Source organism: Solenopsis invicta, chromosome 12, assembly GCF_016802725.1.
Source record: "Solenopsis invicta isolate M01_SB chromosome 12, UNIL_Sinv_3.0, whole genome shotgun sequence".
Taxonomy (NCBI): Eukaryota; Metazoa; Arthropoda; class Insecta; order Hymenoptera; family Formicidae; genus Solenopsis; species Solenopsis invicta.
The window spans coordinates 4,619,061-4,639,591 of record NC_052675.1 but is presented as its reverse complement, the minus strand read 5'-3'; the positions used below and the strand labels follow the sequence as shown (position 1 = coordinate 4,639,591).

The window sequence follows — 20,531 nt, the reverse complement described above, 5'->3', positions numbered from 1 at the left end:
TTATAGACGACCACAGTCGCTGGTGCAAGGTATACTTTATGAAAAACAAAAACGAGGTTGCTAACAAGTTTCAAGAATTTATGAGGATGGCAGAAAACCAAACTTGACGAAGGATAAAAACCGTTCAATCGGATAATGGGAAGGAATATTGTAATTCCGAGCTAGATAGCTTGTTCAAAGAACGCGGAATTCACCGTCGTCTAACAGTAACCCATACACCCGAGCAGAATGGCGTTGCAAAACGCAAAAACCGCACTTTAGTACAGGCAAGGCGGTGTATGATGATCCAATCTGGACTACCACCTTTATTTTGGGCAGAAGCCATCGCAACGGCCAACCATATTAGAAACCGTTGCCTCACCAAAAGCTTGGACTCTGGCACTCCTTTCGAAAGATGGACAGGAAGACGCCCAATTATTTGTTACTTCAGAACTTTTGGTTGCAAGGCATTCATTCTAAATAAATCTCCAAATAAAGGCAAATTCGAAGCTCGAGACCTGGAAGGCATTTTCGTTGGATACTCAGAAGTATCAAAAGCTTATCGTGTATGGCTCCCAAATGACAAACAAATTCACATTTCTAGAGACATCAAATTCTTTAATGAATTTAGCTCAAAAGGATTGTCGGAGGACATCATCTCTGATGAGACAAGAAGCGCTCATCTCAAGATTCTGAAAGACGTCGACACAGATGATCAAAAAACCGAAATTCTAATTGAACATAACCACGATCCGGATCTCATACAAAATCAACATCAAGAAACTGCTGAAGGACCCACCATTAATGAAGAAGAAGAAGCTGAGACCGAGGTAACTATACCTCCCAAACGAGGACCAAGATGCCCAAAAGGAGCAACAAATAAATCAACTCTTCCAACCAAAGAATACGACTTAAAAAGCAAGAGCAAACAACGTATGCAATCGTCTATAACAATTGAATTTTCGGAAGATGAAGCAGAAAGCCATGATTCAATGTACGCTTTGTTTGCGGGAGAGATCTCTTTCTCTGACGCCGTTACAGGCCCAAATGCTATTGAATGGAAGGATGCAATTTATGAGTCAAGAGTCTTGTAGCCAATGATACGTGGGATTTAGTCGAAAGACCGAAGAATGCTAATTTCGTTGGTTGTCGAACGGTCTTAAAAAACAAATACGGAGCAAATGGAAAATTAGATCGAAAGAAGGCTCGAATTGTTGCCAAAGGCCTTTTCCAAAGCCCTGGGATTGATTTTCAAGAAACTTTTGCGCCAGTGGCAAGACTAGGATCAATGAGACTATTAGTTGCCCTATCAACCAAACTCGGAATGACAATATCACAACTTGAAGTTGCCTCAGCATACCTGCACGGAGACATGGATACCACAGTATATATGAAAACGCCAAAACTTTTGGAAAAAATGCTCACAAAAATGATACAGATCGAACCTACGAGAAAGCTTCGAAACAAAGTTGGGACTATGCTGTCACAATTTCATAAAGGACACAGAGTCTGTCTCTTACGAAAGGCGCTGTACGGACTACGCCAATTTGGACGCCAATGGTATTTAAAAATTTCTGACACACTCAAGAATACCGGACTCACTCCCACAAATGCGGACCTATGTCTACACAAACAGGGAGAGAACCATCTTCCTTCTAATATATGTCGATGACATTCTAAGGATCACACAATGGTAAAAGGCATAATCAACACACTGAAGAAGAGCCTCACCCTTAAGGATCTCGGACCAGCGGACTACTGTTTAGGTATACAAATCATTCGGAACAAGGACTTCTTCCACCTTTCCTAAGCAGGATACATTAAAGATCTGCTACAAAAATTCGGAATGTCCGACTGTAAACCCGCTAGCACTCCAATGATTAGTGGCACCAAACTGGATGCTGCAGATCCTGAAAATGCGGACGACTCACTCCCCTACAGAGAGCTCGTAGGCAGCCTCATGTATTTGGCTCTAGGCACCAGACCAGATATAGGTCACGTTGTGAGCGTATTGAGCCAATTCAATTGCAATCATGGGAGGAAGCACTGGATGGCCGCAAAACATGTGCTCAGATATTTGAAGAGTACCATCAACTACGCCCTATGTTTCAAACGTACTGGAGAAAATCTTCGCGCCTACGTAGATGCCGACTGGGGCAATTGCATAATTGACAGACGCTCTTACACTGGTATGACATTTATTCTTGCAGGAGGAGCTATTTCCTGGGAATCATGAAAACAAAGGACCGTTGCCCTTTCCTCGTCCGAAGCCGAATATATGGCACTCACAGACGCAGCCAAGGAAGGGGTGTATCTCATCAATTTCCTAACAGAGCTGGGCTTCAAGAAATTAACCAAGATCATCATTCACAATGATAATCAAGGAGCAAAGCAGTTAGCGCATAATCCTGTTTGACACGGAAGGTCGAAGCACATAGACATCCGTTATAACTATATCCGAGAAGTACTTCAGGATCAGACCATAAAGCTAAAATACACACCCACGGAGATGATGCCAGCAAACATTCTCATAAAATACTTACCAAAAGAAAAACACGAGTTCTGCGTCAGTGAGCTTGGCCTGATGCCTTCTTTACAGCATAGAACGTCAAATTGAGGGAGAGTGTTAGGAATTCAATTTTCCGCTATATCGATCTATCGATATGTCGATAGATCCTTTCACTATCGAACGTCACCGCTCGCAACGTCACTAGCGTCTCTATCTATCTCGCTCACATACACACTGCCTTGTCGTACTTAATAGTTACATCACCCCTCTTCTTTAATTTACACGTTTTGTACTCATTATTAGTTCTACTATATATACATTACTTTCGTACGCTGTAATTGCACTCAAGATCAAGCCGTTCTTATAACCATAATAAAGTATTTTCTTTTAACGTAATCGGCACAGGTTCTCCTTCCACAACTTCTTGACCTAATAGTTTTAAAGACTCGTATATAAAGGAAGTAAAATCGTGTAAAGTAAGAACACTCTTGTCATCATGATCATTGAAATGAAATCTGCAATAGATTAATTGGCTGCATTTCTAATGCTTTTATGTTCAAAAAAACTCGAATCTAATTTTATTTTTGTCTATACTATATAAGTTACATCATTTATTCAATATTATATACAATTTTTTTCACCATTCATTAAGAGAACATCTTCATGTGCTTTAGCTCTTTTACGGAAAAAAATCACTGGCTAAGTAATGTATCCGTATGGTTATTGTAATTCTGAAATTATCAAACATGACGGATTACTTGCGTGTAGTTACTGTAATAGTATAATCGACAAATTTTTGTAATAGGATTACATGTCGATAATAACGTGCCACAAAATGAATCACAAACATGTAATTGTTGCAATAAAACACTACATGGGCAAATTATTATAATAGTAGGATTTAAACATGACATGACTATTGGCGAGCAATACGATAATGGATAACATAAAGTTAGAATATTTGTAAAAGTTAGTGTAAGAAGCGAGTGATGAATTTAATTAAACACAATATAAAAAATAAAGAATGAGTATAAAATTATAACGGTATTGTAGTGAAAATAATAGTTTCTTCGACCATAACCTTCCTTTGGACACGCAAAAAAGAGTATTGTTATGCCCGGTTGTAGTCCAAGCACGTTAGTAAGGTATTTCGGGATCGTTGCTGCGCCCAAGAAGTTAAGACTTGAGAAAGGGCCGCGTTGACGGGATGGTAGACGCTTTTGATTCCAACGTTAATATATGTATATATTTGTATATCATTAAATTGCCCTTTTACACTTGGTGTATAATAATATGTGTCGATCGTGTACTTGGTTTCGTGGACGACCCGGTGTATACAGTAGATCTTTTTGCGTTATCTTTGGATAACGTTACCGACTTGATGTGTAAGTCATGCACGGCGAGTAACGTCTCAGTCAGCTGTTCGATTGACTCTCCCGTCGCTTTCCGATTTAATAGTTCTATTTATTCAGAAATTTGTCACTTGGTTCGACCAATCGTGTTCCTGCAAAATACAGCTCTCACGTTTAGCCAAAATACGAATACCGGAAAGCGACTCAGCAATAGCTAACGTAGCGCGGAAGCCCAAAAGACTATCAGAGTCTTTCAATAATTTTGCATATGCGGAATTTGAATCCGATACGCTTATGCATAGCAATGGGAATCTTAATTGATGTCCTGTTGCTATGTGGGTTGTTAGCGTAGTTGTACTGGTTACAACAGTGTCTGCTAACTGAATTTATACTAGGAAGAAAGCCTATGAGTAGCAGCAGCAGCATATCAGTGCATTTCTTTAACAATTTCTGCACTTTGCAAAAAAATATAAATAAGTGGTCTCTCATTAGTTGCTTTATTGGAAACATCTTGTAGCGACTGCGGCTTTCACAATAACGTTTTTGACAATTAAGAGTTAAGCTATCTATCCATGGCTTCGTTGGTCGTCGTCGATTTTTAATGGGTAATCAAACCTTCCCCCGTATCACTTTGGAAAGTTGCACTTCGGAATCGGCAAACCGGCAGTGACAACTATAATTTGGATCGACAATGACTAAACTGTCAACTTGTTAAAAAAAAATGCGTTTTTATTGTAAAATTTTGCTGGTGATGACTCCAAAGAGAGTCGAAACGTTCAATTAAATGATTTTCTGTCTATAACTGACTCAAATACTTTTGCGCAAAGAGAATCGTGCAGCACTCTCATTAGTCTTCTTTACGTACTATTGTATTTAATCTCAAGAATCTTTATTATTTTGTTGTCGAAAATATAAATAACACTATATACTTTTTTTCCGGGCTGACAATGATGCTATAATTAAGGGTACGTCAAGGCTGTAAGTACTACACAAGTTTTGCGTAGATATAGGTTGAGGCGTTGGCGCGTGTTTCTCAATGCATCATCGGAGCTGTCATCCTCGGAATCAATAAAAAAGCGAAGATCAGGAGCAAAATACAACTCCGCAGGAGAAACACTTGTGACTTCATGTTTTGCTGTACGATAAGCTAACAGACACGTAAAAATTCAATCATACCAACCTTTCCGATTCTTAGAAATAAATTTCACCAAATAATTAAGAATTATTTGATACTGATGTTTAACCTGCACGTCAGACTGCGGATGTAGAGCAGTAGTATTAGTCTTCCTAATTCCTAACAAATGTAACAATCTTGAAAAATCTCTATTCAAAATTTCTTTCTTGATCAGTATGCAATTCAACAAGGACACCAAGGCAAGAAATTATCTAGTTAAAAAATATTTCTGCTATAATTCTAGGTTTAGAATTCTTAAGAAGAAAAGCTTCTACTCATTTTATGAAACACTCAACTGTTACTAATAGATACCGATTTCCAAAAGAAGAAGTAGGACAAGGATCCAGCACATTCATTTAAATCTTTTTGAAGGGAACATCAACATTATAAACCTGTAAAGGTGACCTCCCTTTATTAAAAGGCTTTCTTCTTTCATTACAAACTTTACATGTTTGACACCAATTTTCTACATCCTGCTTAGAGGTCCACTAAAACCGTTTACAAATTTTGTCCAAAGTATTACGTCTGGCACATAAAAATTTCTGGTAAAAGTGCACATTATGGGAGCAGCCTCTGATGACTTTGACTTTGACATATGTTATCAATGGGAAGGTACTGAGTGACATACAAAAGGTTTTGAGTAATGCTCACTTCTCATTAAAAAAATATTATCAAAGAAAGTAAAATAATTCTTCTTAATTATTTTAATAAATATTCATTTTACGAAAAAATGTGTCAAACAAAAAATGAAGTCAGTAATAAGCTCTATAAAAAAGGTTATATACATATCTTAAGTAACTTCAATGCTTTAGTCGTTATAGTAGAAAAACTGTTTTTCTACGATTGGCGTAAAATGATTGAAAAGGGGAGGGGCAAAGCCCCTCCCTTCGCCCTCTTTTTTTACTAATCCAACTTAACCTAAATCTCAGTTTTAAATTAAAAATTGTTTTGCGTGGAAATTGAAAATTTCCCTAACCCAACCCAGCCTCCCACACCTACCCCGTCTTTAGTGGGCCTGAGACGTAGTGGGTTGGGTTATAAAAAATATGGGGAGAGAGTGCAGATAGAGGGGCGGACTCCCCCCCCCGCCAATGCGTACTCTGTATAAGTTTTCGACGCAAAACAATTTTTCTACAATAACAACTAAAGTATTGAAATTAGGTAAAATATGTATATGATCTTTTTTATAGAGCTCATTACTAGCTTTATTTTTTGTTTGACGCATTTTTTCGTAAAATAAATATTTTCTGAAATAAGTAAAAAAAAGACTGTTTTTTCTTTATGTAATGATATTTTTTAAATAAAAGTGAGCATTACTTAAAACCTTTTGTAAGTCACTCAGTATCTTCTCCTTGATAACATGTAAAGGTCAAGATCGTCAGAAGCTGCTCCCCTAATGTGCACTTTTATCAAATCTCTTTATATTTTATATTTCATCCGTATACATGCGTCAAAATCATTTTTAAGGTAATTAATTTTCTAAAAATACAATTAATATAAAATATAACAAAAAATTTAAAGTATAAAAATAAGTTTAACATGATTAATATCTTTGAATTGATATAATTGAAATTGGAGCGGCTACGTATAGTCGATTATTTTCTGTAATATTTCTCACTATAATTAAAAATAGTAATAATAAAAAAATAGTAAGTTTAAGATCGCATGATGATTGCGTGTACTGGTTGCTAACGCGTCGTACACGTTAAACTGAGATCATCCATAAAATACAATTTATATTAAATTTAAGAGCTTATGTGTAATCTAAGAAATTCGCCTCGCGGTACTCGCACCTGCGCGGCTCTCACGAACGCCTCGCAACTGGCGCACACTGATTCCTTCTTTCTTCACAAAACAATTAAAAATAGTATTAACAATAAAATTATAAGTTTCAAACTGTAAAATAATTACTCATGCATACTGCTACCATATTTTAACGTTACACATTACTATACGAAATTTAAGAAAAATCAGACGTTCATTCGGATCCTCTTTCAGAGTATTGTTTTACGCTAATTACAAAGTAAACTGGCTTGCCTGATGATGTTAACATATCTATAAATTAATCAAAATAAAATTATTTTCTAATACAGATTATTTTAATAAGTAATTAAAGAGATTTATATTCATTAATGAATAAAAATTATGTCTCTATGTAAAGTAATAGTCCCACAAATTGAAGCTAAAATATATTGCCGTGATGACATAATTTTAATTTATTACTGTACAGAAAAAAATAAAATGTTAACTCAACAATTCATTGTTTCATATATAAGCAACAATATATTATAAAATCTTCTTGGAAGAATTTATGATCTTAAACAGACATAATTTGCTTAGGTGAAGAAAATTTTTCTCTTCGTGTAAGTGCTGTATTGCCGTGACGACATAATTTTAATTTACTATTAAAATTCGTAATTCTATTAACATTATTTTTCAAACGAATATTCGTATCCGAGTAAATTTCTTTATGCAATTAAAAGTTACAACAGCGTACGACTAATCGCGGTATCCTGTATATCGGCCGTATAGGCATAAGGAACAGCATTTATGTCAGTTTCTCGAGCGCCTCGATTCCGTGTCTTCTTTCTCGATCCAGCGTCGAGCGAGAAAGATGCGGTATCGAAACGTCCCCCACTATTTTCTGCCGGCACCCCGACCTCCGCCGCTCTGCCACGAAACACGTACGTGCTCGCCGCGCGTAACTCGCGTGTGTGCGGCAGCCGAGCGTCAGCGCGGAGAGACACCATTTCTGCCGGTGCATGTACAACATATTAAAGACACGTCGAATTTGGAGGAAGTCACTTCCGTAGCGCACGAACGCGCGGACGAGTGCGCGTACCATGCGTATAGAGGTTTTTAATTATTTTTGGAAAATAGGAATGTCACATCGTAAATTTATCATATATCGTTGAATTTGTAATAAAATAAGCTTTATTTTACTTATAAAGAAAAATAAAAGTTTAAAAAAAATAGGTAAGTGGTGTGTTAGGGAAGTTAGAGCACTTCCTAGTTATTTTTGTGTGTGCAAAGGTTTAGTTTTAGTTTAGTAAGGTTGGTTCTAGTGAGAAGAAGGTGTGTCATGGCGAAGTGTGTATCGTACGTGTGCAACACGACCACGTTGAAATATATATCAGTTTAAGCAGTTTCACATATTCATTTTTCCACATAATATACAGTCCACTAAAGGCCCAAACATTGGTCCATTGAGCCGGATACGTCGAGCGAATCTCGCATATCAACACAAAATCGTCTGTCGTGTCAAAACGCATTAATAAGCATAACAAAGCATACGGGTATCGCAGCGGTTGCAACCGGCGATTCAGTACACAAGGAAGGCACAGGATACAGCGGTTATCACTGGCTTAGCACGCAATTCACAGCATCGGCAAGGACATAAAGGGTTAAGTCGCACAGCGACTCAAGGCAATAAGAGGTTAACTCGCACAGCGCGCGACTCAAGGCAATAGGAGGTTAAGTAGCACAACGCGTGGCAATAAGAGGTTAAGTCGCAACACACAACAATAAACGGAAGGTAGCATGATCAACATCAACCATACGAGATAAGTATTATACGTTGATATCACGCTCATTATTAGCGCAACATGGATGAAATAAAGGAAAGGTTGAAGAGCCTCAGGCGCCAGCGAGGCGCAATGAAGGCCAAGCTTACTTCGTTCCGTCTCTTTTTAGAAATATTCAATGTCGGTATAGATCAGGTAGAAGAGTAGGATACCATAAATTTAGAGCAGCGTTTAGAGAGACTAAAGGAATTAATCGCGGAATATGATGTATGTCAGTCACAGATAGAACAGCTAACGGACGACGACGCAATAGAGGAATGTTACGACGAAAGACAGGAATTCGAAACAGATTTTTACGCGTTAACGTCTAAAGCGCAAAGGTTAATTAACGATTTAAAACCCGAGGATCCAATCGTGGATCATAGTAGTAGAGCAAGCTCAGATGTCGCATCGCAGCATTCGCTTCCGTTACGTCGTAAGATTAAATTACCACAACTAAAGCTCCCTCAATTTGACGGATCATATGACAAATGGCCGACATTTCATGATATGTTTAACTCAATTATACATTCTGATAGTCGCATAGATACAATTGCAAAATTCCAGTATTTACAAAGCGCCTTGACAGGCGAAGCATTGAAAGTTCTCGATGGTCTCGAGATTTCAAGCGTAAATTATGACGCGGCGTGGAATCTCCTAGGTAAAAGATATCAAAACAAAAATTTAATGATACACAAACACATAGGAGGGATAGTCGATTATCCGAAACTAACAAAGGAAAGTTACGAAGCTTTACGCAAACTAGTAGATTCCACTCGTGGGCACATGCGAGCATTGTTAGCACTGCAACAGCCAGTCGATAAATGAGACAGTCTTTTAATACATTTAATTTCAGATAAACTCGACATGTCTTCCAAAAAGGAATGGGAGAAGGAACTCGTGGGTAGCGAGGAACTACCGGACGTGGAGAAATTTTTAGGTTTCCTCGAAAGGCGGTGTCAACTTCTAGAAAAAATAAGCAAACATATAAAATCGACAGGTGAAGGTTACGCAACGCAAACAGCAAGCAGGCATAAAGGCAGTACTTCGACACTATCGCATACTGTAGTAACAAAGAGCAATTGTCCTCTCTGTGATAAGGAGCATCCGTTATATGCTTGCAAATCGTTTCTTGATCTACCAATACCTGCAAGAATAGAACAAATCAAGAAAAAAAGGTGTGCTTGAACTGCTTGAGGTCAGGTCATTTTACAATAAACTGCAAATCGCAAAAATGTCGAAAATACAATAAATCACACAATACTCTTCTACATCTCGAAACCGACAAGAAGAATGAAGAAGATAAACGAGCAACTCAGTCGCAAGAAGTCAAACACGAAAATAAGGAAACAGTAGCGGCGCACATCATGACAAAAACTTCGACATATCGACTATTGCCCACAGCAATAGTAAAAATCGTCGGCAAGGATGGACGAGTACACAAATGCAGCGCTCTTCTAGATTCTGGATCCCAAACGAATCTCATGACGACAAGTCTTTGTAATAAATTAGGCTTTCCCACTAACCGGATAGACCACACGGTTGCGGGCATAAATCAGTCACGGACAAAAATTTCAGGAATTGTGAAAGCTACAATTGGATCAATACATGATGAATACACAGAAGAACTCGCATTCATGGTGATACCAAAAATCACCTCCAAAATACCAAATGAATTATTAGAGATAAGCGCAGCAGATTTTCCAATCGACATTCCATTGACAGATCCTGACTTCCGCAAGCCCAAACCATTCGACATACTCATCGGCATTGACTTGTTCTGGGATTTGATCTATTATGAAACTCCGAAACATTCTTATCTACGCAATACAAAATTAGGATATGTTGTAACAGGCAAATTTTCTCAATTACACAATCAGGGAGCAACGCTATTATGCAACTTATTGACTAGCACCTCTGACATATTACGACATTTAGAGCGCTTCTGGGAAATTGAAGAGTTACCGGAGCAACCATATGTTTCCGTAGAGGAACAAGATTGTGAAACACATTTTATGAGCAATACAAGACGAAACAACGACGGCAGATTTATTGTGTCTATGCCTTTTAAAACACCACCGGATGTTTTAGGCGAATCAAGAGAGATAACAGTAAGGCGTCTGAAATCAGTAGAACAAAAACTACAAGCGGACAAGGAGTTGCGAATACACAGCGTTCATGCGAAAATATCGAGATTTTGCACATATGACGAAGGTTACTAACGACTGTTCCACGGTTCAAGCATATTATTTGCCGCATCATGGAGTACTAAAGGAAAGCAGCTACACAACCAAACTGCGCGTCGTGTTCGACGCTTCGGCGCCCATTTCAACAGGCTTATCGTTCAACGATATACAAATGGTGGGGCCCACCATACAACGAGATCTTCTATCCATTATCATATGCTTCAGACAGCATTCATACGTCATAGGTGCAGACATTACAATGATGTACCGCCAAGTACTGGTAGAGCCATCGCAACGCGCGTATCAGCGAATCCTTTGGAGAGAAGATCCATCATATTGCATAGACACATATGAACTAAACACTGTTACATATGGAATGGCGTCAAGCCCCTTTTTGGCAATCAGGTGCCTGTTTAGCTTAGCTGACGAACATCAAGAAACATATCCTAAGGCAGCAACTATCATACGCAAATTTATGTATGTAGACGATTTGCTGTTTGGCGCATTGTCAAAGGAGGAAGCTATTCAACTCGCAAAGGATGTATCATACATTTTGTCATCAGAATGTTTCGAACTTCGCAAATGGATATCCAACGAACCGCAAATACTTGAAGACATCGGAATTTCTAACAGCGACCAGCAAGTTATTGAGATAAGTGAAGCAGGAGCTACAAAAACTTTAGGACTATCTTGGTCATGTACCAATGATGAGTTAATATATTATGTCAAGTTAGAGTTAGACAAAAGACCGACCACCAAACGAACTATGTTATCAGTAATTGCTCGTCTTTTTGACCCAATGGGACTCATCGGTCCTTGCATCATTATCACCAAAGTCATGTTGCAGAAATTGTGGAAGCTGAAACTCTCGTGGGACGATGAGCTCCCGGTTGATTTGCAATCCGAATGGTCGCAATTTCTTAAAGAGCTTACTTACATCAACGACATTCGCATTCCTCGGCAAGTTTGCTGCTCATCACCACAGTGTGTTCAAATCCACGGATTTTCGGATGCAAGCGAAGCAGCGTACGGAGGCTGCGTATACATTCGGTCAGTAAATACAGCAGGGTCAACATTTGTTCAACTATTATGCGCCAGATCAAGAGTTGCGCCTTTGAAGCCACTTACAATGCCCAAATTCGAATTAAGTGCCGCGCATCTTCTTGTAAAATTAATAGCTAAAATCAAGATAGCATTAGACTTGAACATTGACTCCGTGCATTACTGGAGTGATTCGACTATCATTATCAGTTGGATACGATTTGAGCCACATCGACTTCAAACATTTGTACGCAATCGAGTGACTGACATACAAGCGTTATCTTTGGCAAGCAATTGGAAACATATTCCATCATCAGAAAATCCAGCCGACTTACTGTCTCGGGGAGTGTCTCCGAGGACATTAGCTGATTCAAATTTATGGTGGCATGGGCCAACTTGGTTGGCAGAGAGCGAAGATCAATGGCCTACACAGAACAATGATATTCCTGTCAATTTACCCGAGGTGAAAGAATCAAGGCTCAAAATCAGTGTCTTACACGCACAGGTTGGATCTACTATCATTAAGTTTAAAAATTATTCCCAAATAGGGAAACTAATAAGAATAATGGCGTACTGCCAAAGATTCATTAACATACGAGTAAATAAATCAACGATAAGGGGCCCATTCAACGCGGAGGAAGTTCATCAAGCCAAAATCACGCTAATAAGATTAGCACAACTGGAATCGTTCCCAGAGGAAATCCACGCGTTATCTATAGGCAAGATAATAGGAACTCGAAACAAGATTTCAAGTTTGAATCCTTTCCTTCACAAGGACAACACACTCAGAGTAGGAGGGCGTTTAAGACATGCGGACTTTGATTTTGACAAGAAACATCCAATAATATTGGCGGCCAAGCACTCTCTAACAAAACTCATTTTTGAGGATGAACATAAGCGATTGCTGCATCTCGGCCCTCAAGCATTGCTATCACAAATCAGAGAGAAATACTGGCCCATTGCAGGTCGGAACCTAGAAATCAAAGAAATCACACCACAAATGGCGGATTTGCCACACGATCGCGTGTCACCGACTCCTGTTTTCTATAACGTAGGCACAGATTATGCTGGACCCTTTATCATAAAGGATCGTAAAGGAAGAGGATGTAAGACGCACAAGGTGTACATCTGTTTATTTATCTGCATGGCTACCAAGGCCATCCATTTGGAGCTAGTGTCTGATCTCACCAACGAAAACTTCATTTTGGCACTGCGCAGATTTACAGCTCGTCGCGGACGACCAGGCAAGATATCATCCAATAACGGCACCAATTTTGTTGGGGCCTGTTGAGAGTTAAAACTTCTCGGTGAGTTTCTCACATCGAATGAAGGCGAATTGCAGAATTGTCTTGTATCAGAAGAAATTAATTGGAGCTTTATACCTGCCTATGCGCCGCATTTTGGCGGCATATGGGAGGCTGGTATAAAATCAACCAAGTACCATTTACAACGTGTCATTGGAAAGGAGCTACTAACGTTTGAAGAATTTTATAGTTTATTGACGCAAATAGAGGCGATACTAAATTCCAGACCCCTATCTCCAATGTCATCGCATCCCATGGACTTGCAGCCGCTCACGCTTGCCCATTTCATCGTTGGACGGACATTGACAACCGTGCCATGTCCAGATCTAACCGACGTCAATCAGAATCGTCTCTCTCGCTATCAACGGATACAACAGATGCAGCAGAATTTCTGGAAACGATGGTCTAAGGAATTCGTTTCGGAGTTACAATGTCGTTCAAAGTGGAAATCTAACATCGGCGCTCTCAAAGTAGGCGATTTAGTATTGGTAAAGGATGACAACACACCTCCTTTGCATTGGTCGCTCGACAGAATAAGCGAATTGCACCCGGGAGCCGACTCTATAACACGGGCAGCAACCATTCGCACGTCTAAAGGCGTTGTGCGTCGTGCTATAGTCAAGCTATGTCCTCTACCCATAGAGACCAAGTCAACAAACATTAGAATCGACCAGTCCAACGACGATAAATTACATCATAATTAACGCATTCACTATTTAGAGAGACATGTGTCACTATAATCAATTACTTTAGCAATTTTTTTTTCTTTTCTTTTGTTGTTTAGCTTAATTCCATTTATGAATTGAATTTATTTGCGAGTGTACAACGTATACAATGTTCATGCAACATTTATAATTTATTGCCGACCTAATTTGTCAATTTTATTGAAAGACCCTCAGTCTTTCAAGACGGGGAGCATGTTAGGGAAGTTAGAGCACTTCCTAGTTATTTTTGTGTGTGCAAAGGTTTAGTTTTAGTTTAGTAAGGTTGGTTCTAGTGAGAAGAAGGTGTGTCATGGCGAAGTGTGTATCGTACGTGTGCAACACGACCACGTTGAAATATATATCAGTTTAAGCAATTTCGCATATTCATTTTTCCACATAATATACAGTCCATTAAAGGCCCAAACATGGTGGGAAAAAGTTTAAAAAAAATTAAAAAAAAATTTTTTTATTGGTGTTGCAAGTAGGAATATAATACATTGAACCAGTATTAAATAATAACGAGGTAGCGATTCTGTACCGAAAATTGAGATTCATATTTCTGTACCGGCCTTATACTGGACCAACATTAAAAAATGAATGGTATTGTATTAGCCCATTATGTAGATTATTACAGAATAGTAGTACTGGTTCAGCATATTGCCGTAAGATTTCAATAACATATCAATACAAAAATTGACAAAAGCAATATTTCGAATACCAGTACATTTCCAAAAGATTTTTGTTATTACATCAGTACTGAAATCGGCGAAAGTAATAAGTCGGATATCAGTATCGAAACTGTACATTGCCGTTATATTTACAACACCGAGCTTATACAAAAGTTAAAGGAATATGTCAATTATCTGAATCAGTACATTTCCAGTAGATTTTCGTTATTACATCTGTATTGAAATCGGCAAAAGTAATAAGTCGGATATCAGTATCGAAACTGTATATTTTATATATAAAAAAATAATAGAAATTACTTCTATAGAAAACATATTTGTATGTACACAAAAAAACATTAATTATGCATATGTAAAGTATAAATATATTTCCTATAGAAACAATTTCTTAATAAAAATATAAATACCTATTTATATAACAACTTCAATGTCAAAAAGTACCTTTGTGGTACCTTGTCATATCAGTATGCCTGAGCACGCGAAATGTCAGCTCTGTGATTTGTAAACTTTAAGGAGGTTCTCCAGTTACGGAGTGAGTCAAAGCATCCGTAGTCTTGTGCTTGACTTGCTTAGTAGTTGATTTGGCAACGCTGTGTAAAAGTGATACATATGTATATACAAATGCCTACGTTACAATCCCAGAAAACATTTTGCGGATAAACGTCCAGCAAATCACGCGCAAAAGGGATTCCTACAACGCAAGCAAAACCTTATCCAACTGCGTCGTCATAGCGCTAGCAAAACATTAGCACACTTTGTGCGCAATTTCAATAAGCGATATGCACGCAAAACGCTAGCACACTTTGCGCGCGATCTCAATAAGCTATACCCTGCCGAAAATGTGCTATAAATATTAAAACCGATTTAAAAAAAGTTAATCTGAATCGATCGGAATTTCTGCACCGAAAATATGGTATTAAGACCGATTGAAAAATAAGATCCAAACCCAGATAGATTTATTAAAACAGAATACATTAATGTAAATGTAATAAATATTTATTTTACAAAAAAAAATATTTCTTGTATTCTTTTCCTTAAAAAAGATTTAAAAAAAGATTAAATTTGAATTAAATATTTAATTTATGTACAAGATTAAATAACAATACAAATTGTTATTTATATATAAAAATATAAAATTTTATGTGGAACAGCGTTTCACACACACGCTATGTTTGAAAAGAATGAGAGCGAATATTTGTCTCGAGGTTACAAAAAGCAGCTCCTAAAAGTGTCACTAAAGTAATCTCCTGCGGCGTGGCCGCCTAGCGGTGGCGTTAGCACTCACTTGTTAAACCCATTTCAATCTGAAATTACAGAATTTCAACTTGCTGGCAAAACTCACGCAAACTGCGTACACAGTTTACATGCATAAGATGCGCAAACTTTGAGCGCAAAAAATGTTATCTGGGGAGCAAACGACTAGCAATATGTTAGCCATCTGCATGTAATTTGCCAGTACATGGGACAATACATGAGCTAGCCACTTGTAAGCAATATACACCATGTAACACGTTCTACGAACAAAACGCATGCAAATCTGTTACAAAGTTCGCATGCACATCGCGCGCAAAACTTGCCAGCAAGAAATGTTATTTGGGATCTTAATCACATTTATAACCTAAACAATAAACATAACAGTGTGTCAAAATGGATGTGAATTATCATTATCATTTTTAGTTGTCATTTACCTAACCTTATAATCAAAAAAACGTGTTTTTATCAAAACCTTATAACTTGAGTCTTTCATACAAAATAGAGCCTCTATTCTATTTTAATTATTATTAATTCATTATTTTCATTTTAATAAAGAAATCATAAATAAAATGTAAATAAAAAGTAGACGTACAATTATAACAACGAGCTTGATCATGCACTCGACGTATCCAATGCGCTGTTGCCATATCTACTCAAAATACAGATGAACCTATTGAGAAAGGTTATTTATCACCCTAAATGAATTTTTTTTATATACTTACAGCCAATAAACGCATATTACAAAAATGAATAAATAATCTTTGAATATTTTACTAATAGTACAAAAATTGTCATTCCAATGTCATATTTCGTTATATACTGAGATGTGCATGTAAACATTCGCCAAAACTGCAGTTTCCCATAAGACAATGTGTTAGATTTATAAAATTTTAATCATTAATATCTCGTTTATAAACCAACCTCGGGCCTTGAAAATTTAACTATAAATACGCAATGACATTTATATTAAGAAATTACTACTATAGGAAACATATTTGTACATTACATATGCACAATTAATGTTTTCAACAAAATATTAATTTAATAACAAGATGTTACGATAGCCGTTGGGTCAGCTGTCAAAATAAGTTCATGTTCATATGATAAGAACTTTTATGGTAACATATCGATAATGGTAACATATCGATAATTTATTTACATTTTTAACTATTAAAAATGTAAATCGGTAATTTAATTGATATAAACGCGATAATGTCAAATAGACATAATTTGATATGAATTCTACTTTATCAACATATTCAATCTTTTTCATATTATCACATAAATTATCGATATTATCGATATGTTACCATAAAAGTTCTTATCACATGAACATGGTAATGAACTTATTTTGACAACTGACCCAACGGCTATCGTAACATCTTGTTATTAAATTGATATTTTGTTGAAAACATTAATTGTGCATATGTAATGTACAAATAAGTTTTCTAAGTAGTAATTTCTTAATATAAATGTCATTGCGTATTTATATGACAACCTCAATGTCAAGAGGTACCCTTGTGGTACCTTTGTCATGTCACCATGCCTGAGCGCGCGAAATGTCAGCTCAGTGATTCCTAAATTTTAATCGCAAATAATTTGAAAACCATTATACCCTCGACATTTTTATAGTAGGATTTTTTTCTTAGAATTTTCCAAAGAATCCGCTCTTAAAATGGAATGCGAGCTTTCTGGGACACCCTGTATATATATTATAGTGTACCAAATTTCAGAATTTTTTCACATTTCTTTCTGATTGCTGGAGAACCTCCTTAATCGCGAATAATTTGAAAATCATTATGCCCTCGACATTTTTGTATTAGAATTTTTTTCTTAGAGAATGTTCCAAAGAATCCGCTCTTAAGAGAGTATCCGAGCTTTTTACGACATTCTTTACATAAAATATAAAGATATATCGTAAGTAAATATTTGATAATATAATTATACTACTACTTTCCATAAGCTGATATCAGATGATTTATAACCCTGCCTGCACCGGACGTAACAGAGACGTGCTGTTTTGATCACAAAGTCGCAGAAAATATGATACGTCTTGTGCACGTCGCTGCGACGTAACTAAATAATTTGAATGTTTTAATTAATTAGCTGTTTGTTGAATTTTCTTTTGTATTATTACTTATATTTTAAAGATAAATAACATTTCACTTTTTAAAAATGATGTTTTTCATTTAATGTAATTAAATTTAACACGTAATTGTAAAAACGTTACGTAGAGTAACGTACAGTTGGGAAATACTATCGCGGTATCCAGCTATCCGATAAAAATCACTATCCGATGCATCTCTCATAATAATTTCCTTAACCATGCAATTATAGTCACAAATACTTTTTTCTCTGCGTATAGTAGTACAGAAAACCGTCACTAGATGGCTGTTATAGCGTTTTCTCGTAAGAAAGAAAACACGTAAATGGTATACAAGGCGAAGCATTATAAGATTTTTCACCGATGTTCTATTCAGAGGTTACAAACTCCTATGCTTTCCTCGGTACCAGTGTTTGCAGCGCCATCACTTTTTGACACCCTCACAGACGAGAACTAAATTTTATTTTTGAGTGTTCCGCCATATTGGCAGCCATATTGAAAATGAACGTCACGTCTTTTTGGCTGTGGCTGCCTAGGAGTTCGAACGCTTTTGTCCGTTACTGCCCGCTACTGATACATTTTTGTGTCTGTTGAGTGCATCACAATCGGATTTCGGTGTTTTACTATTCCAGTTATTGTTTCTGTATTGGTCAAAGTATCCTATTGAATTATTGGGGACGGATAAAAAGGAAGAAAAAGAAGATCACGTATTTCTCGTTATTAAGTTAGGTTTGCGTATGTAAGTACCAATTGCATTTACTTTAGATATATTAAATTTAATGTTCATATCCGATGTTTTTTTTCTGTTTATAGATTAAAGAATAAGTGTACCAGAATGATTAGAGCATGTTGTGTACTCAATTGTACATCAAAGAAAAATATGTTATCGCATATATTTTCAATAAATCTACACATGCGTGAAAAGTGGTTAAAAAGTTTAATTTTGAAACCCTACAAAGAAAATGAAATTAGTAAACTTAAAATTTGTTATGAACACTTTAAAGAAAATGATTATACTGGGACTTCCAAATATCGAAGACTAAATTGGACTGCTGTTCCTTTCATGACAACAGAGGCATGTACAACACAATTTAAGAATATTATACAGCATCAAGAACAAAGCATACTACAAAACCAAGAGACAACTACAATTGTATCAGAAAATATCGCACAATTACAAAAAGACGTAGAAGTAATACCTAGACAGCAAGAGATTATCGTGCACATGCAAGAAGACGTAGAAGGAGTATCACAAGCTGATCTCATGCAATTGCAAATAAATATGGATATAAAATTGTCCCAAATGCAAGAACAACATAACAATGAGCTACAAGAACTAGTGTCACAACAACAACAGAATCAAGATGATCACAAGCGGTTGCAAACAGATATGGATATAAGATTGTCCGAAATGCAAGCACAACATAACAATCAGCTACAAGAAGTAGCACAAGAAATTGGATCTGCAATTGTATAAAAATTTACAAACAAAAAGACCAAATTTGAGAGAAATAACGCGGAAGAAGACTTTATGTCCAATAGCAAGAAAATTTTATAACAATAATATAAAACTGCAAGCACAGCAAAGACGCATGAAGAGAATAATCAACAAAATGAAACAGCAAAAGAAATGCAAAAATTTGATATTAAATAGAAGAAAATGTAAGGGCCAAGAGGATAAAACTAAAAAAATACGAGAGGACTGACTTTATCAATATGATGTTGAGAAATAATGATGTTCCACCACAGGTAATTCTTAATCCTAACATATGAATAAAAGTTGGTTTATAATAGCCATAATAGTAAAAATTGGTTAATCATAATCGAGTATCTTTTTATAAATCTATTATGATTGGCCAATTTCTTACGCTAACAACTATTATAAACCAATGTTAATTGTTTCCTAATAATTGTGAAAAACCCGTAAAAAAATTTATATATATATAATTATATATATATATATATATATGTATATATATAATTATATATATATAAATTTTTATATATATATATATATATATATATATATATATACACAGGGTGTCCGGAAACTAAGGAACTTACCGCTTTGAGAATATAGAGGAGATGGAAAGGGACAAAATGTCTTATACCATTTTGCGATATTTGCTATAATTATTGAATTATAAAATAAAACATCTAAGCCAATGTGCGGTGATGTCACGCTATCGCGCCTAGCTCGTAGTTAACGGCGGGCGGCGGTAAAGGTGACGCGTTATTGTCTGAATTGGCACGGCGCGACAGTTTGACTTCGTCTCACCGCGTTATTTTAGCTGAAGCTACTCCTTATACATTTGATAAATGACACATTTGATTTTTGCAGTGTATGTACACGCGGTGCGGTGGATTCAGACTGTCGCGCTGTGAAAATTCAAACAATGACGCGTCACCTGTCCCGCCGCGCGCCGTTGCCTACGAACTAAGTGCAATGGCGCGGTGTTACCGCACATTGGCTTAGACGTTTTATTTTATAACTCGATAGTTATTGCAAATATCACAAAATAGTATAAGACATTTTTGTTCCTTTCCATCTCTATATTCTCAAAACGGTAAGTTCCCTAGTTCCCGGACACCCTGTATATATATAAATTTTCCCGGATAATGCCCTGATAAGTGCTTTGATGCTTGTTTAAATTATATTATTGTATTTAAATTGT

General features: G+C 36.7%; 2 protein-coding genes across 7 annotated transcripts in view; one reads left to right on the top strand and one right to left on the bottom strand.

Moving 5' to 3' along the window:
* The window catches only part of LOC105206053 (protein spaetzle 3), a 141,510-nt gene that overhangs the window by 68,394 nt on the left and 52,585 nt on the right, over window positions 1-20,531 (bottom strand). The window lies entirely within an intron of this gene.
* LOC105194951 lies at window positions 8,620-13,812 on the top strand. Its single transcript, XM_039455383.1, has 6 exons — window positions 8,620-8,733; window positions 8,815-9,238; window positions 9,434-9,645; window positions 9,732-10,688; window positions 10,792-13,048; window positions 13,163-13,812. The coding sequence occupies exons 1-6, from the start codon at window positions 8,620-8,622 to the stop codon at window positions 13,810-13,812; spliced, it is 4,614 nt and encodes a 1,537-aa protein (XP_039311317.1).